Source organism: Anomaloglossus baeobatrachus, chromosome 12 (genome assembly GCF_048569485.1).
Source record: "Anomaloglossus baeobatrachus isolate aAnoBae1 chromosome 12, aAnoBae1.hap1, whole genome shotgun sequence".
Classification (NCBI taxonomy): domain Eukaryota; kingdom Metazoa; phylum Chordata; class Amphibia; order Anura; family Aromobatidae; genus Anomaloglossus; species Anomaloglossus baeobatrachus.
Genome location: NC_134364.1, coordinates 43,127,394 through 43,151,235, shown reverse-complemented (window position 1 = coordinate 43,151,235; position 23,842 = coordinate 43,127,394). Strand labels below are relative to the sequence as shown.

Below are 23,842 nucleotides of genomic sequence, written 5' to 3'. Positions count from 1 at the left end.
TCTCATATAGTATATAGACCTGATTTGTCAGGTGATATATTATGCACAGGTCTGATTTGCTGTTCCGGATTGTGGGAAAGCTGGGTGACAACTCTTCTAGACTATTAGCATCAGCAAAATTGGTTATTTTCTCCGATCTTGTGAATAATGCCTGAACAGAATTTCTAGCCAGGGACAGTAGAGGGCGACACAAAGACATTTCCAGAAGATAGGAGAATAGCTATGGCCACTTTAGCTCCTCGTGCTGCGTGCGCTGCGCCTTGCGGCCGCCGGGGGCGGTGCGGAGCAGGCGGTTTGGGCAGAGGCTTCCTGGTTGTGAGCACACAGCAGCAGGACTGATCGCTGAGCGCTGGCTGCTCTCTGCACCACAGCACAGTGCCAGGGCTGGGTGCTGCACTGCCTACACAAGGACTGCAGCTGCTCCAGTGCCAGCCCAGGGAGGGGTGAGAGAAACTTTTCCTTCCTCGCACAGCCTGTTTGTCAGATACTGCATGCAGGCTGCATAGTACCTTCATGCAGGTGCCTCATTGCTGGGGCTCTGGCATGGACAGGGGGAGATCTGCAGCAGCAACAACCCCCTGACCCCAACCTGCAGCCAGCCCCCTTCCCCTGTGCCAGGAGTGCCCACCACCAGGTCTATGGCTGGGGCCATGAGGTTCAATGGCAATTTAAAGCTGAAGATAGGTGAAGCAGTGGGTCTGCAGCCAACCAGGTGGTCTTTAAGACATTCAGTGTTCAAGAAAGGCTCTGCCTTACTGGACCCCTACATCACCATCAATGTGGATGAGTGCACCATTGGGAAGACCACCATCAAGCACAGGACTAACAAGCCCACCTACAATGAAGAGTTCTGCGTTACTATATCTGAGGGGAGTAAGATGGAGTTGGCGGTCTTTCACGACACCCATATTGGGTACGATGACTTTGTGGCTAACTGCAACCTCAGCTTTCAAGAGCTGCTGAGAAACTGCGGACCCACGGACTACTTTGAAGGCTGGGTAAGTCAGAAATTAATTATGGGCTAATAATGGTCAACCCCCCCCCCCCCCCCAATTGGACTTTAGTGGTGGGAGATCGGTCCATCTGCTGATCTTGCTGCAATAATCTTCACGCCTGTGTTATTATTTTTGGATTTCTTCTTCACTGGGATTGGAGCATTCTCCAAAATTGTCACTTTTTCTGAGCTGGGCGCTAACGTTAAAATTAGAGTTAAAAAGTTGTTTGTTTTGGGTTTTTTTTGTTTTTTTTTTGTTTTTTTGCCCAAAAGGAACTAAATGTAGAGTCGGATTTCCTGGCGTGTTATTATTAGTCATTTTGATATGAAATGAACAGCAGAATTCTGAGATACAGGAAATCTTATTCCTCAATACGTGGAGCAATGTGCACACGGTCATGGTACGGAGATTTTCTTACCCCTTCTACTGTAAAAAGGCAAAAGTGAAGCCATCTCCACCAAGAGGGGGATTCAGTTGTAAAGTGTGGCTTGTTAGGAGCCTGACAAATTTTGCCCCCCGTGTGATGGTAAAACCTATTATCCTCCCGGAGTGTCCCTATATAACCTGTTCTTCCCACTTTTGAGTGTTCCGTTAAAATCTATTTTTCCCCCTGGAGGGTCCCTTTAAAACCTTATTCCCCCTAGCGTGTCCCTTTAAAACTTATTATTTCCCCCGAGTATCCCCTTAAAACCTATAATTCCCCCTGGTGTGTCACTTGCAAACCTTTATTCCCTCCTGAGTGTACCATTAAAACCTATTATTCCCGCCCCCACCCCAAGTGTCCTTTTAAAACCTATTATTCCCCCCAGAGTGTTCCTTTTAAAACCTATTATTCCCCCCAGAGTGTTCCTTTTAAAACCTATTATTCCCCCCAGAGTGTTCCTTTAAAACCTATTATTCCCCCCAGAGTGTTCCTTTAAAACCTATTATTCCCCCCAGAGTGTTCCTTTAAAACCTATTATTCCCCCCAGAGTGTTCCTTTTAAAACCTATTATTCCCCCCAGAGTGTTCCTTTTAAAACCTATTATTCCCCCCAGAGTGTTCCTTTTAAAACCTATTATTCCCCCCAGAGTGTTCCTTTTAAAACCTATTATTCCCCCCAGAGTGTTCCTTTAAAACCTATTATTCCCCACAGAGTGTTCCTTTAAAACCTATTATTCCCCCCAGAGTGTTCCTTTAAAACCTATTATTCCCCCCAGAGTGTTCCTTTTAAAACCTATTATTCCCCCCAGAGTGTTCCTTTAAAACCTATTATTCCCCACAGAGTGTTCCTTTAAAACCTATTATTCCCCCCAGAGTGTTCCTTTTAAAACCTATTATTCCCCCCAGAGTGTTCCTTTTAAAACCTATTATTCCCCCAGAGTGTCCCTTTAAAACCTATTGGCCCCCCTGAGTGTTTAGGTGGCATTATTTAAAAAAAAAAATACCACCTAAAGGCCCCTTTAAAATAAATAATGCCCCTTAATTGTTCTATTTAGAAAGTATTCATGCCCCACTAAAATGTAATGATGCCACCTTGGTGCCATTTCTCATAAAAAATAAGGGATACTCTTGTCTAATCCAAGTGACTTTCCATGTTTTCCCTGATTACTGAGCGGACCAAGACGGGCTATGCAATGCAGTGATGTCCCTGTGCCTCCTGCGGTGACACTGTCGCTTGTCGTAGACCTACCATAGCCTGCGGCCATCAGGAAGGAGGATGGTGGTGCGGGGAGCCCATGGCTTCCTGCTCTACCGCAGCATCCAATTTTCAGTGCTATGTGGACACTGGTACAATTAAAAGTTGCGCTCACCATGAGATCTGGGGAACCTGATTTTGCCACCACTCCTATATCAGTGGCCATAAATGCTCATTCCACACAGAGGTCTTTGAGACCCTCATTTTCATGGTGAGACCTGGACCTCATACATTTCTCACTGATCTCTCTCCTGATTAATGTCTTACAGAATATCCTATTTGTTTCGGGCTTGGTGACTGTATAATGCATGACAATTACAGTATTATGCTTTTTGCAATCACGATAGATCATGCGTTGTCACACTTTACTAATTTTTCCACTGGGATGAGGGGTGTTCATTAAATTATTGCCAAAATAAGACATCCCAAAGTGCTCTAGAGTGCTGACTGTTAATTCCTTAGACAAAAAAACAACAAAGTAAAATCTGGGCCATAAAAATGAGAACTGGAATTAGTTTTCTAGGGCCAGGTGTTTTTCTTTATTTTTGCACTAATTTGGAAAAAGTCAGCCCGTGCGCGAGCAAAGGCGCGGAAGTCAGCCCGTGCGAGAGCAAAGGCGCGGAAGTCAGCCCGTGCGAGAGCAAAGGCGCGCAAGTCAGCCCGTGCGAGAGCAAAGGCGCGCAAGTCAGCCCGTGTGAGAGCAAAGGCGCGCAAGTCAGCCCGTGCGAGAGCAAAGGCGCAGAAGTCAGCCCGTGCGAGAGCAAAGGCGCGGAAGTCAGCCCGTGCGAGAGCAAAGGCGCGGAAGTCAGCCCGTGCGCGAGCAAAGGCGCGGAAGTCAGCCCGTGCGCGAGCAAAGGCGCGGAAGTCAGCCCGTGCGCGAGCAAAGGCGCGGAAGTCAGCCCGTGCGCGAGCAAAGGCGCGGAAGTCAGCCCGTGCGCGAGCAAAGGCGCGGAAGTCAGCCCGTGCGCGAGCAAAGGCGCGCAAGTCAGCCCGTGCGCGAGCAAAGGCGCGCAAGTCAGCCCGTGCGCGAGCAAAGGCGCGCAAGTCAGCCCGTGCGAGAGCAAAGGCGCGCAAGTCAGCCCGTGCGAGAGCAAAGGCGCGCAAGTCAGCCCGTGCGAGAGCAAAGGCGCGCAAGTCAGCCCGTGCGAGAGCAAAGGCGCGCAAGTCAGCCCGTGCGAGAGCAAAGGCGCGGAAGTCAGCCCGTGCGAGAGCAAAGGCGCGCAAGTCAGCCCGTGCGAGAGCAAAGGCGCGCAAGTCAGCCCGTGCGAGAGCAAAGGCGCGCAAGTCAGCCCGTGCGAGAGCAAAGGCGCGCAAGTCAGCCCGTGCGAGAGCAAAGGCGCGCAAGTCAGCCCGTGCGCGAGCAAAGGCGCGCAAGTCAGCCCGTGCGCGAGCAAAGGCGCGGAAGTCAGCCCGTGCGAGAGCAAAGGCGCGCAAGTCAGCCCGTGCGAGAGCAAAGGCGCGCAAGTCAGCCCGTGCGAGAGCAAAGGCGCGCAAGTCAGCCCGTGCGCGAGCAAAGGCGCGTGTAAATCACAACCTGCAATATATAACAATGTTTCTTTTTTTCATACTGCCTCCCGTCTGCTCATTTACTTCGCATGGAACTTGTTACAACACTTTTCAATAGATTTAATATTTGCTGAGATAAGCCCCATATTGTCTTTGTAGGTAGTTGTATACTTAGTGAGATAGTGAAGCAATCAACGTGTAAAGGTCCCATGCATTGGGCAAATGAGCAGATTTAAGGAGCAATTACGCTGGGCAATTATCGGGAACGAGGATTCGTAAGAATGCTTGTTCTTAGTCAATGGATTGTCTCTCCATTTTGCATGTCGTAGGAAGGAGTTTGCCAGCCTATTTATCTTTATTAATGATGCAGTCGCCCAAAACTCGCTTGTTCGTCGGGTAAAATGTTATTTTGGCTTGCTTAAAAAATAATCGGCTGTGCTGCCAAAAAAAATAGTAGCCTATGCGCGATGAACGTTGTATTCATTATCTATCTGTGAGCACCGTATGCCTGGCTGTCTTGTGTACATGGGTTACTAAATTACCAGTTATGGGCAAACACGTAGCCAATCAGTGGTCTGTTAACACCACAAACCGTCTGATGTAAACAGGATGTAGACAGCCAATCATCTAGTGTATGAACGGTCAGCAGACTCTCTTCATCATTGCCCAGTCCTTTGCTCCAAGGAGTAATAAGTCACTGTCTGATAGATATGGTAGTGACTTGACTCACTTTCGACCCTCGGTCATTAATTGACAGCAAGGATGGTGCTTCCGATGGACACAGGACGATCGGTAAATTGATCATTCTGTGCACACAGGCTGTCTTTGTTCTCGGCAGCACAGGATGATATGCTGCCGAGAACAATGATTTGTAAGCAAGCGTAAAGGGGGTGTTACACGCAGCGACATCGCTAGCGATAGCACTTGGCCCCGTCGTTCGTGTGACATGTGGAGATCGCTGCCGTAGCGAACAACATCGCTACGGCAGCGTCACACGCACATGTCTGTTCAGCGACGTCGCTGGAGACACTGAACAATCCCTCCTTCAAGGGGGAGGTGCGTTCGGCTTCACAGTGAAGTCACTAAACGGCCGCCCAATAGAAGCGGAACGGCGGAGATGAGCGGCCGGAACATGCCGCCCACCTCCTCCTCCCTCATTGCCGGTGGACGCAGGTAAGGAGATGTTCGTCGTTCCTGCGGTTTCACACATAGCGATGTCTGCTGCCGCAGGAACGACAAACAACCTGCGGCATGCACCACCAACGATATTATCAAAAGGAGCGACGTGTCAACGATCAACGATTTTTGCCGTTTTTGTGATCGTTGATCGTCGCTCCTTGGTGTCACACGCTGTGATGTCGCTAACGGCGCCGGATGTGCGTCACAAACACCGTGACCCTGACGATATATCGTTAGCGATGTCGCAGCGTGTAAAGCCCCCTTACGTCTGTGTGCCCACAATGAGCTTTTGGTGACTTCTTGTGTATTTTCGCTCAATGAAAAACACAGTGACTTATAGTTCCAGCAAAGTGGACGGGATTTATAGAAATCTCCTGCCCTCTGTGCTTTTTTTACTCAGCGTAAACTGACCTGCGGTGCTGGTTTCATATCTGCAATATGTCTTCTGTGCGGATTTTCCCCATAGAATTGCATTAGATGCTGAAAATCTGCAGGTAAAAATGGTACATGTATGCCGCACGTGACGATGTCAACAAGGTTTTGTCGAGACCAAAAGTTGTAAAACCAAAGCAGTGTAAAAAAACAGTGTCTTCACTGGCCGCCGGCTTCCATGACCGAAGCGTATCAGCTTCATGTATTTCTATGCTCCTGTCAGGAGAGCCGGCAACCGGTCCGAGCAGGGCAATGGTATCCTCGCACGAGTTACACACAAAGAGTGACTGTAAACAGCAAGTGCTGCCGAGAACGCTGACCGTCTATGCGCACATACCTATTACTGTTTTTGTATTCGTCCGAAGGGCGAATGCCGATCAGAGACACACCCCATATTGGCTAAACCGGGCCTTAGGAATCTATCTTCACATGGGCTGATTGTTCCCGTTTTGCCTTCACCTGAAATTGTCCTGTTGTGACTTTTCCATATACTTGCATACATTTGATAATGATAACCCATCTGTATGGCGCATATTACAGAAGTGGATGAGATAAAAGCTTGACCTACATTTTTGGATTCTATTGGTGTTGACTTATTTTAAACCCTGATCTGTCATCTACAAAAAAATAAGCCTCGCAATCAATGAGAATAGATTTTCTGCTGATGTCTTTGGTAGGCTCCATTGTCTGACTTTGATCCGTGTTTCTTAACGTTCTCCAGCCAGGGATCCCCCCCCGCTCTACTCAAATTACGTCAGAATACCCCAAAGGTTAATGATCACATACTGTGCCGCACATCAGGAACGCTGCAGAGGAACAGTCTGTGTCCTCAGATTGGGAACACTTATCCGAGGGTAGGCTCATACATTGTTGAGTGTTTATGGACGCTTTCCTGCAGCAGATCCACAAGGAGGTCCACACAAAATTGGCACAAAATCGTGCCAACCTTGATGCAAGTTTCCCTAAAGAATATCAACCGAATGTGGGGACAAATACCTCTGCGGGTAATTTCCCGTCTTCGGCGTATTCTGGCCGCCTGTGCCATATGCCCGCTAAACCCTCTATAAGGCTATATGTGCACGTTGAGTATTTGGTTGCTGAAATTTCTAAATCTCTTGGCAGAAGAAATGCTGCATTTTTGCCTTGCGGTTTTGCTGCATTTTTGGTGCTTTTTTTTCCAATGCACATTCATACTTTTTTTCTGGGTTGGAAAGAATTGGCATGCTATAGATTTATTTCCGCTCCAAATCTGCAGGGGGGGGGGGGGGGGAAGCAACATGGGCACAAAACTTCAAGATTCTCACAGACTTTGCAGGAATAATTATTATGATTACAGTTTTATGGGAAAAAATGCACTAAAAGACATTAAAAAATGCGATACAAATGCACTGCATACTTGTCTGTAAATAAGATCTCATGCACAATGCAGGTATTGCAAAATGCAGCGGGGAATCCATCTAGAAAATCCAAACCAAAAATCTGCTCCCGTGGGATTGTTTGTTAAGGTCCTTCTGCTCAAGGTGATAAACTACCGGCAACAATATAGGGTGATCAGCGCTTCTTTACTTCCATTTCCATGTATTATAATGGTGGCAGGAGTTCTATCACTTGTCATTTCATCGCTGCGTGTGTTAAAAAGGGCAACGACCGGGAATTAATGTTTAGGGATTGTGATTTTTGTAGGGTTTTCTGAGCACATACTGAGCAGAAATTCTAAGTTTTTGAGGAGCTTTGAGATTTGGAGAAGGATTTAAAGAGTTTCCGCTCAGTTTCCGGTCAGTGGCAGTATGCACACACGTGGTCTTTTTGCAGTGTTTTCGTTGCTGAAAAAAATGAGCAATCTCCAAGTTTTTGAGGAGTTTTGTATTTTTTTGAGGAGGTTTTGGAGAGTTATCTATCAATTTCTACTCTATGTACATAGTCAATTTCTGCTCTAAAAACTCCTTAAAAAAAGTCTTTTTACTGAGTTTTATTGGAGCAGGAACTGAACAAAAACTCTCAGGTTTTTGAAGAGTATTTGGAGAGTTTCTGCTCGGTGGCCATGTGTACATGAAGTTTTTGAATACATTTATGGAGTGGAAATGGAATGGAAAATCTCCATCTTCTCAGAAGTGCAAAACTCAAAAACTTGGATTTTCCACTCCAAAAACTCAGTAAAAAAAAAAAGACTGTGAACACGTTCTTAGGTTTTGAGTTGACAGTTTTGTTTTTTTTTTGTTTGAGGCAGTCAAAGAAAAAAAATCCGCTTCAGGTAACGCTCCTTTTTTGGAGAGGTGTTTTTAGTTGTTTTTTTCATTTTCTGCAGCATCTTTAAAGTGTTTTAAGTATTTTTTTTCCAGAATTATTTTTTTAAAAATAGGTTTTTTTTTTATTTCACTGTGCCTTAGAGTAATGTATTTTTTTCAAAGAAGTGAAATGTACTGTCTTTTCCTCCATCAGAAAACCTAAGGGTATGTTGGAAATTTTCTGCATCAAAAAACTGCACCTCTTGAAAGGAATAAATGCTGTGGAAAACGGCGCTTTTTTGTTGCGGTTATGTGGAGTTTTTTTGTTTTTTTTTTGTTTTTTTTGTGCATTGTGATAGGAAAAAACGCTAGAAAAATACGCAAAAAAATGACATGTTAATTGTTTGCAGCAGATTTTTTTCTGCGGCAAAATCTGCAATGTGTGCACAGCACTTCAGGAGTCTCATAGACTTTGGTGGGATGCGTCTTCCCTTGCAGATTGAATAAAATCTGCGAAAAAAACCATGAAAAAAAACATGACAAAAACCCACATCGTATGCACACAGCCTATAATGGAAGAAAAACTCTCAAAAGACTGAAAATATAAACAGCAAAGTGGTTTTAAAATAAAAATAAAACTGCCAAAGTCTTTCAATAAGTTTTTTGAGTAGTTTTTCCTATGCAAACTTTTCCAACAATTTCTCAAGAAACCCTTATACACTTGATCATTTGGTTGGGGATCATTGCTTTATGGATCAGCTGATCACTTATGATCAGGGAGCCGCATTTACCAATACTGGATCCCATCTAATATATAAAGCTGTGTGTGTGTGTGTGTATGTCCGCTAAAGGTATCCGCACCGTCGCATTTACAATCACGAAATTTTGCACAGACGCCTCATGTGAACCAGGAAGTGTCATAGACTATGTTTTGACGGGAAAATTGAACCCCGTGCTTTACAGTTACTCTCCAAAAAACCTGCCTCCAGTAAAGTCAATGGAGCTGCGAGCTATTAGCTTATTAGTATAAGAAGCTTATGTGTGAGGTAATAAGATGTCGGTGGGGAGACAGATAGCGAGAGACAGATGGACAGAGAAAGAGACAGAGAAAGAGTGACAGACCGTCAAAGACACAGACAGGCAGACAGGGAAAGAGACAGGCAGACAGGGAAAGAGACAGGCAGACAGGGAAAGAGACAGGCAGACAGGGAAAGAGACAGGCAGACAGGGAAAGAGACAGGCAGACAGGGAAAGAGACAGGCAGACAGGGAAAGAGACAGGCAGACAGGGAAAGAGACAGGCAGACAGGGAAAGAGACAGGCAGACAGGGAAAGAGACAGGCAGACAGGGAAAGAGACAGGCAGACAGGGAAAGAGACAGGCAGACAGGGAAAGAGACAGGCAGACAGGGAAAGAGACAGGCAGACAGGGAAAGAGACAGGCAGACAGGGAAAGAGACAGGCAGACAGGGAAAGAGACAGGCAGACAGGGAAAGAGACGGACGGGGAACGAGATAGAGACAGAGAGATTCATACAGACAGAGACTGGGAGAGACAGAGAGACTGTTACTATCCAGGGCAACGCCGGGTACTACAGCCAGTCTTCTATAATCTGGAAATTCTCAGTTTTGAAAAATTACTATACAAAGATACTAATGGGATAAACTTTGCATTTTCAATATTTGAGTCCCAAAGACTAAAGACGTCTTCAGTTCTTCCTTAACCAACAGAGGTTGTCTTTTTATGAAGGTCTATTATATAATATAATGTCAGATCCAATATATAATGTAATAAGATATAAAGTACATTACTAGGGGGCGTAAAAATATAAAGGAAATAAAAACTTTCTACAGTCAGCGAGAACGTTCTCGGATACATTAACCCTTATACATTTTTCAGAACATCGATTGACAGACTGTAAGGTGCATTAGACCATTATGTGACGTCAAGGCTGGAAATCTATTCCTTTTCTTGCCTCCTCAGCGATTTCCCCTCGTTCATGACCAAACATGTAAACTGAATAATGTATTGTATATATATTGTCAATTATCGTATTATGAGACGGTAATAAAAGAGCAGTATTTACTGCCGCATTGTTCTAGTCTATATTAGACACTGTTTTATGTAGTTTACTTTTTTTTTAATTTGATTTTTACAGACCATTCCTCCACCCAAGGAAGATAATAATGCTTTGGATGAGCATAATAAAATATAAAATTGTCACTCACCTGGAAGCTCTAATGAATTAATTGTGAAAAAAAAATAAATTAATATTAATTATATATATATATATATATATATATATATATATATATATATATATATATATATATATATAATATATGTGTGTTTTGTGTGTGTGTGTGTGTGTATATATATATATATATATATATATATATATATATATATATATATATATATATATATATATATATATATATATATATTATTTTATTGGGTGCAGTTTACACTTCATTAAATGTATTTAATGTACATGTACATTCCTGATGTATGTAAAGCGCTGCGGAATATGTTAGCGCTATATAAAAATAATTTATTTTTTTTTTTTTTTTATTTTTTTTATTAAATGGTTGTTTCTTTTACTTTTTTGGTTATTTTAGCACATGGCCCACCTGTCCAGGTCAAACAACGTAGGTGTGCCTCCTGTTTCCCTGAGATTAGTTGGGACTGACCCCTCCCTAGAGGATCCTTCTGAAGACCCCAATTCTAGATCTGCAGTATATTGGAAATGTTTTGGGTGCCGTTTACACTTCATTAAATGGTTCTTCTGGGTTCTTTTTATTGTGTTTTTTTGTTAATTTAGCATGTGGCCCACATGTCCAGGTCAAACAAAAGAGTTGTGCCTCCCATTTCCCTGGGGCTAGCTGGGACTGACCCCTCCCTAGAGGATCCTTCTGAGGACCCAAGTTCTAGATCTGTTGTAATTTGCAAAATGTTTTGGATGCAGTTTATACTTCATTAAATGGTTCTTTTAGGTTCTTTTTCTTGTGGTTTTTGGTTATTTTAGCACGTGGCCCAAATGTCATGGTCAGACAACATAGTTGTGCCTCCCATTTCCCTGAGGCTTGAGTACCGATCACCCGAGCATGGTAGTGCTCGCTCATCACTAATTACGAGTGCTGAGCACCCAAGCATGGTAGTGCCCGCTCATCACTAGTTACAAGTACTGAGCACCCGCGCATGGTAGTGCCCACTCATCACTAGTTACGAGTACTGAGCACCTGAGCATGGTAGTGCCCACTCATCACTAGTTACGAGTGCTGAGCACCTGAGCATGGTAGTGCCCGCTCATCACTAGTTACGAGTACTGAGCACCCGAGCATGGTAGTGCCCACTCATCACTAGTTACGAGTACTGAGCACCTGAGCATGGTAGTGCCCGCTCATCACTAGTTACGAGTGCTGAGCACCCAAGCATGGTAGTGCCCGCTCATCACTAGTTACGAGTACTGAGCACCCGAGCATGGTAGAGCCCGCTCATCACTAGTTACGAGTACCCGAGCATTGTAGTGCTCGTTCATCACCAATTACAAAATTTCTTATTTTCATGATGTGGAGCATTCCAGTATTTGACTGGGGCCCCCTGACTGCTGTGCCCCGTAATAATGGGTTAATCTGGTCGTCCCATGTAATTTTCTGCCTCCTCCCAGTTTGTTGCAGCCAATGATTCTTCTCTCCTCCTACTCCTGCTTCCCCCTTTATAATTTCAATCCCTTCTTTTTCCGGTCTCTCCCCACTCTGTGGGACCCGGAGGCAGCTGTCCCACCCTCCCTCCCTTTGTCAACGTTGATGGTTTCAGTGTGGACGCTTACCTGCGCCGGAAGTCCGGCTGTGAGACAATGAGTGGTACTGTAAAAGCTACCTGTGCCGGGAGTCCGGCTATGAGACAATGATTGGTATGGTAAAAGCTACGTGCGCCGGGAGTCTGGCTTCAACACAATTATTTTGACTGGTTTGGCTTACTTGCGCCGGTAGTCCGGTTGCGACACAATGAGTTGTACTATTTTTGTTTTTCATAATATTTGATTAAGTCACAGCAGCGGTCAATTCAACAACGTTGGTGGTTTTTTGGTACAAAAGTTACCCCCGCCGGGAGTCCGGCTGCGGCACAACGCTTTGTACTGGTTTACTGTGATTTATTTCAATGGTTTTAGTTTGATATTTTGGGCTGTGACCGACCACCATCCACTAAAAGATGAGATTTGATTATTAAATCTCCATAATAAAGAGTTCTGATTTTATATACCTGAGTCTGATTCTTCATTACATGGGACGATTGGTTGTGGGTTTGTTGGGGTCTCAGCAGTCTTAAGGCTACTTTACACACTGCGATATCGGTCCCGATATCGCTAGTGTGCATACCCGCCCCCATCTGTTGCGCGACATGGGCATATCGCTGCCCGTGCCGCACAACATCGCCCAGAGCCGTCACACATACTTACCTGTCCGGCGACGTCGCTGTGACCGGCGAACCGCCTCCTTTCTAAGGGGGCGGTCCGTGCGGCGTCACAGCGACGTCACTGAACCGCCGCCCAATCGCAGCGGAGGGGCGGAGATGAGCGGGAGGTAACATCCCGCCCACCTCCTTCCTTCCGCATAGCGGCCGGGAGGCAGGTAGGGAGACGTTCCTCGCTCCTGCGGCGTCACACGCAGCGATGTGTGATGCCGCAGGAACGAGGAACAACCTCGTTACTGCTGAAGTAACGATTTTTGGGAATTAGGACCCGTGTAGCCGATTAGCGATAAATCACGCTTTTGCGACGATTTTACATCGCTGAACGCTGTTACACAAAGCTATATCGCTAACGATTGCGGAAGTGCGTCACCAAAACCGTGACCCCAACGACAAAATTCGGGCGATATCGCAGTGTGTAAAGCCCGCTTTACTGTTGATTTATGGGGGAATAATAAAATGATTGTTACTCCTTAATTATCAGCACCTCAGCTCCATTCAAGACTGCTGCAGTGCCCTGCTCCTGGGTTTTAGGGTCCCTTTCTTGGTATTGCTGGGGGGCCCAACAGTCACACACACACACACAGGGCTTACTAAATATATAACCCGTGGAAGTTCGGTTCTGCCTCTTCAGCCGGACATTAGATAAAGTTTGGTTTTGGACCTGAACTTGACCTGAACCCCAATAGAAGTCACTAATTGGGCAGTTCGGATCTCCGCCCACATGCAGCCACTTCTAGGGTAGGGTGTGTGGGGGTTTTCCATTTTTTTTTTTTTGTTTGGTGCACCCTACATTCGATCACATTGTTGTTACCCCCAATGAGAGCCATTTAAACATTGAAAATGGCTTGGACTGGGCTGAGACCGAGCGTACCTGAGCACAGCGGTGCTCGCTCCAGTGGTGTGCGTATGTAAAACACCCGATGTCCAAACTCGAACTTTATTTTTTGTGTAAAGTCTGTGTTTGATATGAACACTGAACCTTAGCATCGCTCACCTCAACTAGTAACTAATCCCCTCTCCTATGAAAAGGATATGACTTACGACTTTGGGAATATCTCGTTAATGATTAGACCCATTAAAGGGAACCTGTCAGATGCAATATGCACCCAGAAGCACGAGCAGTTCTGGGTGCATATTGCTAATCCCTGCCTAACCGTCCCTGTATCTGGTAGCATACATAAAGAGATCTTTACAAAAAATATTTCTAAAGATCCTTCATTATATGCTAATGAGGCCAGTGACTATTGGCAAGGGCGGTAGTTTTCTTGGCTAGTTGGCCCCCTTAGTATGTTAGCACATCCCTGTGGGCGTACTAAAATGACCGAAAGTCCAGGATCATGTACACTGAGCCGAAATCCAGGGGTTGGACGCAATGGCAGCAGAGAGGTGAGGGCGACCATCCTCTGACGCATTCATTAGCATGTTGGCACACCCACAGCGGCGTACTAACATGCTAATGGGGCCGACTAGCCAAGAGAACTAACGCCCTTGCGACTAGTCGCTGGCTTCATTAACATATCATAAAGGATCTTTAGAAATACTTTTTCTAATGATCTCTTTATCTATGCTAGTGTATACAGGGACAGATAGGCAGGGATTAGCAATATACACCCAGAACTGCTCGTGGTTCTGAGTGCATAGGGAACCTAACAGGTTCTCTTTAAATCCTTGCTCTGTGTAGTGCAGTGAATTTATAAGCTATTGCAAAAGTTTGGAGTCAGAAAGTCTCTGCCTGTGTCCATGGTGCATCACATGCTGTATTCAACTGCAATATCCATAGACCAATATGGCGCAGTGACAAGAATCGATTTTAAACTTCCTCTAGAGTCCAGGCATAGGAAGTAACAGAGAAAAGATCTCCTTGCATCTTCTTGCTTGTGAGTGACCTACTGTGTACTGTAGTGTACTGTAGGGGGGAGACGGAGGGGAGATATCTGCTGTGTGCGGAACCATCCGTCCTACGCTCATCAGGAGGGAACGGTGTAAGGAATATACTGCTCATTGCTGACTCCGGGCAGGCTCTTATGTAACCTCATCCCCAACAGCGGAAATGCCGCAGCCATATCTACACATATCATTGCAAAGAAGAAGAAGGGGAAGCCGCCAATTAGGGCCCGTCAATTTGCGCTGTGGATATATTTTGTAGCCTGAGATTTCTTAAAACAGGAATATCTAAAAAAATGAATATGCAGAAGAAACTATTGTGTGTTTTCACTTTGAAAGAACTTTGATGCTTTTTTTTTTGACTCAGCGGATGTATAATTTTTTATTTTTTTATATATATATATATATATATATATATATATATATATATATATATATATATATATATATATATATATATTGTGTGTGTGTGTGTATATGTATATATATATATATATATATATATATATATATATATATATATATATATATATTGTGTGTGTATATATATATATATATATACAGTTAGGTCCAGAAATATTTGGACAGTGACACAATTTTCGCGAGTTGGGCTCTGCATGCCACCACATTGGATTTGAAATGAAACTTCTACAACAGAATTCAAGTGCAGATTGTAACGTTTAATTTGAAGGTTTGAACAAAAATATCTGATAGAAATTGTAGGAATTGTACACATTTCTTTACAAACACTCCACATTTTAGGAGGTCAAAAGTAATTGGACAAATAAACCAAACCCAAACAAAATATTTTTATTTTCAATATTTTGTTGCGAATCCTTTGGAGGCAATCACTGCCTTAAGTCTGGAACCCATGGACATCACCAAACGCTGGGTTTCCTCCTTCTTAATGCTTTGCCAGGCCTTTACAGCCGCAGCCTTCAGGTCTTGCTTGTTTGTGGGTCTTTCCGTCTTAAGTCTGGATTTGAGCAAGTGAAATGCATGCTCAATTGGGTTAAGATCTGGTGATTGACTTGGCCATTGCAGAATGTTCCACTTTTTTGCACTCATGAACTCCTGGGTAGCTTTGGCTGTATGCTTGGGGTCATTGTCCATCTGTACTATGAAGCGCCGTCCGATCAATTTTGCGGCATTTGGCTGAATCTGGGCTGAAAGTATATCCCGGTACACTTCAGAATTCATCCGGCTACTCTTGCGTGCTGTTATGTCATCAATAAACACAAGTGACCCAGTGCCATTGAAAGCCATGCATGCCCATGCCATCACGTTGCCTCCACCATGTTTTACAGAGGATGTGGTGTGCTTTAGATCATGTGCCGTTCCCTTTCTTCTCCAAACTTTTTTCTTCCCATCATTCTGGTACAGGTTGATCTTTGTCTCATCTGTCCATAGAATACTTTTCCAGAACTGAGCTGGCTTCATGAGGTGTTTTTCAGCAAATTTAACTCTGGCCTGTCTATTTTTGGAATTGATGAATGGTTTGCATCTAGATGTGAACCCTTTGTATTTACTTTCATGGAGTCTTCTCTTTACTGTTGACTTAGAGACAGATATACCTACTTCACTGAGAGTGTTCTGGACTTCAGTTGATGTTGTGAACGGGTTCATCTTCACCAAAGAAAGTATGCGGCGATCATCCACCACTGTTGTCATCCGTGGACGCCCAGGCCTTTTTGAGTTCCCAAGCTCACCAGTCAATTCCTTTTTTCTCAGAATGTACCCGACTGTTGATTTTGCTACTCCAAGCATGTCTGCTATCTCTCTGATGGATTTTTTCTTTTTTTTCAGCCTCAGGATGTTCTGCTTCACCTCAATTGAGAGTTCCTTAGACCGCATGTTGTCTGGTCACAGCAACAGCTTCCAAATGCAAAACCACACACCTGTAATCAACCCCAGACCTTTTAACTACTTCATTGATTACAGGTTAACGAGGGAGACGCCTTCAGAGTTAATTGCAGCCCTTAGAGTCCCTTGTCCAATTACTTTTGGTCCCTTGAAAAAGAGGAGGCTAAGCATTACAGAGTTATGATTACTAAACCCTTTCTCCGATTTTGATGTGAAAACTCATATTGCAGCTGGGAGTGTGCACTTTCAGCCCATATTATATATATAATTGTATTTCTGAACATGTTTTTGTAAACAGCTAAAATAACAAAACTTGTGTCACTGTCCAAATATTTCTGGCCCTGACTGTATATATATATATATATATATATATATATATATATATATATATATATATTTTATATATAATTGTGTGTGTGTGTATATATATATATATATATATATATATATATATATATATATATATATATATATATATATATATATATATATATATATATATATATATAGAGTATATATGTAATTATATACACACACGCCTACCTATTTTATCTTTTTAAGTCAAATTCATGTGAAAGCAGTCGAGACTAGTGCATGCTGCGTTTTTTTTTGTTTCATTACACAATCACCATATTTCTCTGAAAATAAGACAGGGTCTTATATTGTTTGGTCCAATATATATAGATAGATAGATATATAGATACCGTGTTTTTCCAAAAATAAGATACTGTCTTTTTTTTTTTTCTCCCCCCAAAAAAAGCACTAGGGCTTATTTTTGGAGGTGGTCTTATTCTTGGAGAAACACGGTTGGGGGTTAGTTTACCCCCAAAAAAGCAGACCCCCCCCCCCACTTCCCAGGAGACTCATACTCACCAGACCCAGACGTTTGCGTGGTTCCCAGGTCCTCCTGTGATCTCCGGTGGTTGCTGCACACCGTTCTCCCCTGCTGCTGGCTGACACACACCCAGCCCGATCACACACACAGCAGATCACACACACACAGCAAATCACACACACACAGCAAATCACACACACACAGCAAATCACACACACACAGCAAATCACACACACACAGCAAATCACACACACACAGCAAATCACACACACACAGCAAATCACACACACACAGCAAATCACACACACACAGCAAATCACACACACACAGCAAATCACACACACACAGCAAATCACACACACAGCAGATCACACACACAGCAGATCACACACACAGCAGATCACACACACAGCAGATCACACACACAGCAGATCACACACACACAGCAGATCACACACACACAGCAGATCACACACACACAGCAGATCACACACACACAGCAGATCACACACACACAGCAGATCACACACACACAGCAGATCACACACACACAGCAGATCACACACACACAGCAGATCACACACACACAGCAGATCACACACACACAGCAGATCACACACACACAGCAGATCACACACACACAGCAGATCACACACACACAGCAGATCACACACACACAGCAGATCACACACACACAGCAGATCACACACACACAGCAGATCACACACACACACAGCAAATCACACACAGCAGATCAGATACCCACAGCAGATCAGATACCCACAGCAGATCAGATACCCACAGCAGATCAGATACCCACAGCAGATCAGATACCCACAGCAGATCAGATACCCACAGCAGATCAGATACCCACAGCAGATCAGATACCCACAGCAGATCAGATACCCACAGCAGATCAGATACCCACAGCAGATCAGATACCCACAGCAGATCACAGATACCCACAGCAGATCACAGATACCCACAGCCGAACGCAGAAAAACACAGCCGATCCCAGACACACACACAGCCGATCCCAGACACACACACAGCCGATCCCAGACACACACAGCCCATCGCACACATCACATCCAGCGCTTATGGCCGCAGGGAATGATGAGAGGAAGTCACATGTCCGGCCGCAGGTCCTGTTCGTTGCACTCCACTGCACTGCCTCTCACAGATGTGAGATCTGGTGTGTGAGTGAGATCTGATTATGTGTGTGTGTGAGAGTTGATGTGTGCGGGTGTGTGATCACTGCAGGTCCTGCTGCTCGGCGTCTGGTGAGTGTGATTGCCGGGTGCCGCTGTCTATAATGAAGTGTCCTGCAGTATTTGTAACCTTTTTTTAGCTGCACGGACACTTCATTATTGATCCGGGACTAGGGCTTATTTTCGGGGGAGGGCTTATATTTAAGCCTTGCTCCGAAAATGCTGAAAATCCCTGCTAGGGCTTATTTTTGGGGGAGGGCTTATTTTTGGAAAAACACGGTATATACACACACACACATCAGCCTGTCTCCTCTTCAGCTTTAAACTCCTGCAGTTGAGACCTTTTGGTAAAGTCATGGTGACATGACCGTGATGTCACCAAAGATCTTTAACCTCGGGATAGAAATGCTGGGGGCCCCTAAGAGAATGGTAATGGCTAAAAATAGATAGAGGGACCTCTGCTGGCGTCACGCCCATGTGACGATAAGGGGCAGGGCCACCACCAACATAGCTGTTACCAGGAAACACCATTTTCTAAGTCCATGTGGACATGATGTTGATTATAATAAAAGCGGTGGTCTGGGGGTAAGACCCCCTATATAAGGAAGGGGTGCAGGGTGGCTCAAAGCCCTCCCTTGCATCAGTATAGTGAATGGGAGGAAAAGACTGACTAAGAGCCATTGGGTTCGAAATGCATCCTCTCTGACAGTTGTTTATACCCTGTTTGGACCTTTTTTTTATATGGATTTTAATTTGATTTAATACAATTTTTGGATTTTAATATCCCTTGGACTTTGTTGCTGGATTACCCTCTCCCTCCCTTGCATCAGTATAGTGAATGGGAGGAAACCATCACGCCCACTAACAAAGTCGGTAACGCCCGCAGGTCCTTCTAGCCACTGGGATTTAGCCACAACCCTAGGAGAATGGGGGCCCTTTGAAACTGCCCAGTTTGCTCTCCTTTCCCCCTTATACCAGTCCTGCATACTGGTCTATCTCCTTTTCAGTTCCTTTATAATCTTTACGTTAATAGACCTTTGGTGACATGGTCACATGACTGTGAATTCACCAAAGGTCCTTAAGCAGTTTTAACCTCAGAATATGAAAGAGGCCCTGAGAATTTGCCCATCTGGATTTCCCCCTAAGGCTATGTGCACACAGTGCGTTTTTCGCAGCGTTTTTCGGGTGCGTTTTTGGCCTCAAAACTGCATGACTTTGCTTCCCCAGCAAAGTCAATGAGTTTTCATTTTTGCTGTCTGCACACAACTTTTTTTTTTAAGCTGCGTTTTTGAGCTTAAAAAAAAAATGGACATGTCAATTCTTTCCTGCGTTTTTCTGCGTTTTCCCCCCATGCAATGCATTGGAAAAATGCAGAAAACCGCAGAGATCAAAAACACAGCCAAAAATGCACCAAAATTCGGTAAAAACGCATGCGTTTTTTGCCGCTGTGCGGTTTTATCCGCCAAAAAAGCAGCGTCAGAAAAACACAGCGTGTGCACATAGCCTAAGGGGTGCTTCACACATAGCGAGATCGCTACCGAAATCGCTGCTACGGCACGGTTTTGGTGACGCAACAGTGACCTCATTAGCGATCTCGCTGTGTGTGACACTGAGCAGCGATCTGGCCCCTACTGCGAGATCGCTGCTCGTTACACACAGCCCTGGTTCGTTTTCTTCAAAGGTGCTCTCCCGCTGTGACGCACAGATCGCTGTGTGTGACAGCGAGAGAGCGACAAATGAAGCGAGCAGGGAGCAGGAGCCGGCATCTGGCAGCTGTGGTAAGCTGTAACCAGGGTAAACATCGGGTAACCAAGGTGGTTACCCGATATTTACCTTAGTTACCAGCCTCCGCCGCTCTTGCTGCCAGTGCTGCCGGCTCCGGCTCTCTGCACATGTAGCTGCAGTACACATCGGGTTAATTAACCCGATGTGTACTGTAGCTAGGAGAGCAAGGAGCCAGCGCTAAGCAATGTGCGCGGCTCCCTGCTCTCTGCACTGTGACATGTAGCTGCAGTACACATCGGGTTAATTAACCCGATGTGTACTGTAGCAAGGAGAGCAAGGAGCCAGCGCTAAGCAGTGTGCGCGGCTCCCTGCTCTCGCGGTTATGATCGCTGCTGCTTCTGCTGTGTTTGACAGCTAAGCAGCGATCATAACAGCGACTTACAAGGTCGCTGTTACGTCACAGAAAATGGTGACGTAACAGCGACCTCGTTGTCGCTTAGTGTGAACCAGCCCTAACACTTAACTGTAACTAGGGCCTTTTTTTTTTCAAACTGGAAAACAAAGGAGTGTAAATAGTGTTATCCGAGGGGTGGTACAGGAGTAAAACAATGAATGTGCTCACCTTGAGGGTCACAACCACTGTAAACGCATATTGTTGGAACTAGAGGAATCACAAAAGAAGGGGACAAATGCCGTGCTGCCATAGTAAGGAACAATCCACTAGTTGTCTATTATTTTTTTTTACTTTTTTTGATTTACCATCCTTTCATGTTTTATTAGGTAATTAGTTTTCGGCATGCCCGTCCTGCCTGTGCCCTTGTCCTCTTGGGTGTGCACAATATTCAGCACCCGGCAGATGTCTGTTTATTCCTCTGTGACACATGATATTTTTTTTTTTTCACTGAGATGAAACAGTCTCGGAAAGACCCAACCGGTTGATCCAGATGTCTGTGCGGTGCCTCAGCCGGAGAGTAGCTTTCACTTATTACATTCTGTTTTCTCGTGTTCTTGGACTGTGACCAACCTCCTGGTGTTACTTTACCTCTATTGTTAGTTTCTTATTTGTGTTTTTTTTTTTTTGTTATTATTCACTGCATTTTTTTTTTCTGTTCACCCCTGGCTCTCATTTTACCGATTTTACGAATGGTTATATTGATTACATAAATATGACAATAATATTTCTTAGTTTTCGTTGTATGCAAACTAATATATGTTGACAGTAAATTTTCTCTAATCAGTTTTCATCGTTAACAAAATACTAATTTATTGGATCGGATAAGGTTGCTTTCACACATCCGTTTTTTGCTGTGCAGCACAATCCCGCTCTTTGCAGAAAAAACGCAACCATTTTTTTTTTTCCTCTGGTTGCGTTTTTTCCGCATAGACTTTCATTAGTGCTGGATTGTGCCGCATGGGCTTGCGTTTTGGTCCGGTTTTTGCCAGATGCAGCATGTTTAGCCCATGCGGCGGCCGGATGGAACGTTGCCTGGCACGTTTTTTTGTCCGGCAAAAAAAACTACATCGCGCCGCATCCAGCCGATGCGGCGCTTTTTCCAATGCATGCCTATGGATGCCGGATGTGGCAAAAACCGCATCCGGCCGCTGCATGCATTTTTTTGCACTGCGCATGCTCAGTAGCGTGCCGCATCCGGCAAAAAACGGATGGGCCGCATGTAAAAACTTATGCAAAGGATACGTTTTTTTCGCCGCATCCGTTGCATAGGTTTTAGAGCCGGATTTAGCCGCACTGCTAAAACCGGAGGTGTGAAAGCAACCCTAAATAAACTGTTTCGCCGGCCGCATCCGTTTTTTGCCGCATTACGCCGGATCTAGCGTCTATAGGGTTCCATTGTAAATCACGCCGTATCTGGAGCGATGCGTTTTTTTGTCAGAGATAAGAAACGTTACAAGAGACGATCCATCCGGCCGCCGCATTAGCCAATTACGACGGATCCGGCAAAAGCCAGATGCAACGCAAGGCCATCAGGCACAATCCGGCACTAATACAAACCAATGGGGATAAAACGGATCCGGCGCCGGATCTGTTTTATCCGTTTTTTTCTGGAGTGTGCCTGATGGAAAAAAAACTGATGTGTGAAAGTAGCCTAAGGGAATAATTGCATAAAAAGCAGCTCAAAGCAAAAAAGTGATTAGAAATGCAAAGAGGTATTTCTGGATATGACATTGATAGAGTATCTATTGCATATGGTGAGTATGGACCAGTAGATGGAGAGACTCCGCCTCCCTGCAGAGCTGAGGCCCTGCCCCCGCGGAATCCTGCATAGCACTTACTATATCTGATGTTGCAGTTCAACCTATTCCAATAATTAAGGATGTGAGAGAATAGAATGCATTTTGTTCTCATAGTGTCCATCTTGTCGTATAACTAATGATGTCATAGGGTTCAGCTAACTCTGATGGGCAGGGAAGTTTTACATTTCCGTTCACGCCAATACTGCTCTTATTGGTTCATAGTTCAGAGGGGACTTTTCCTTTTGTGACCCTATATAAACTAGTCACATGTACTATTAAAGGAGAATTATTTGAGAACACCATACTAAGAGTGTGTGCTGTATTGATTTCCCGAGCGCTCGTAAAACAAATCTTATTAATTTGGAGTTCAAGACAGAGGCATAGCAGTGTATTTTGCTTACACTGAGCACGACTGAGGTCCAGTACCAAGAACAGCCGTGCTCGAATGGATGCCACTGTGCCAGGTACTGAAATGTTCTCTCACACCGATTTTGGCCAAAGACTAATACATGCTGCCGCTAAGTGACTGGGGTTGCATTTCAACCCGAAAGGGATCGTGACAACTCCATTTGCTTGCATTATACTGCGCCATAGCAGTCTAAACAGATCATAGGATATTTTTAAGCTGAGACCCAAACAGGTTAGTTGTACAGTTAAGCAGAAGAATCAAAGTCCAGTGTTTCCCAAACTCCAGTCCTCATGACCCCCAACAGGTCACATTTTCAGGATTTCTTTGGCATTGAACATATGATGAAATCATTATTAAGGCATTACGTGAGCAATAATAAGGAAATTCTGAAAATATGACTTGTTGGGGGCCATGAGGAGTGGATTTTAGGAACCCCTTTTGTTAGATAGTTGTCCAGTCTCATAAAAAATGGTGGGTTCTGCCAACTGTAGTATTCAAAGCCTCTTCAGAGAGAAAAGGACCTTTTAACAAACCTTCGCAAATGACTTGGGATAAGAAGAGTGATGAGCGAATAATAAAATATTTGGGTTCAGGTTATTCAATCCGTGAGGACAAGAGTTTGGGAACCACTAGTCTAAGACAATTGTCCGTGGCCACCAAACCAGAGCTTTGCCATCATTCTCCTCCATGGTATCACCTGTTCTGATAACATGGCGTCCTTTTTTTGTGGAGTGGTGCATGCTTGACCTTGTGCCGTTCCTGCTAATCAGAAGAGATGTCGGAAACCTGATGAAGCTGGTTGATTTTTTTCTGTACCTCCATGGTAAGAAACCTGTGAAACGTACGTTAGGATGTCTTTCTTACTGAGGGGGTGTATTTGTTTATCTTGTACATGCCTCTTTTTCCCGGGTTTTGTTACCTTTAATTTATGGGCTTTGATAGCTGATTTTGCTTACTATTTAATAAGGTTTTTTTCCCTGACTTTTGCCCACGATTTACATAATATTGGTACTTCTCTGGGATTCCTTCCCATTTTGTGTGATTTGCACTTGCACTTTATGAGGCCTATTTATTGACATTTATATACCCTCCTCCCCATTGTCAAACTAGCAGCTATGACCATGAATTTTACATGCTCACTGTCCTTTTGTTATATGTACAGTGCTGGCCAAA

General features: G+C 44.4%; 1 protein-coding gene across 1 annotated transcript in view; it reads left to right on the top strand.

Moving 5' to 3' along the window:
* Positions 1 to 323: 323 nt before the first annotated feature.
* PRKCH (protein kinase C eta) overlaps positions 324 to 23,842 on the top strand; it is a 195,626-nt gene continuing 172,107 nt past the window's right edge. Inside the window, exon 1 of the mRNA XM_075330723.1 lies at positions 324 to 998. Coding sequence (XP_075186838.1) covers positions 639 to 998 — 360 coding nt within the window. The 5' untranslated portion in view covers positions 324 to 638. The remainder of the gene's footprint in view (positions 999 to 23,842) is intronic.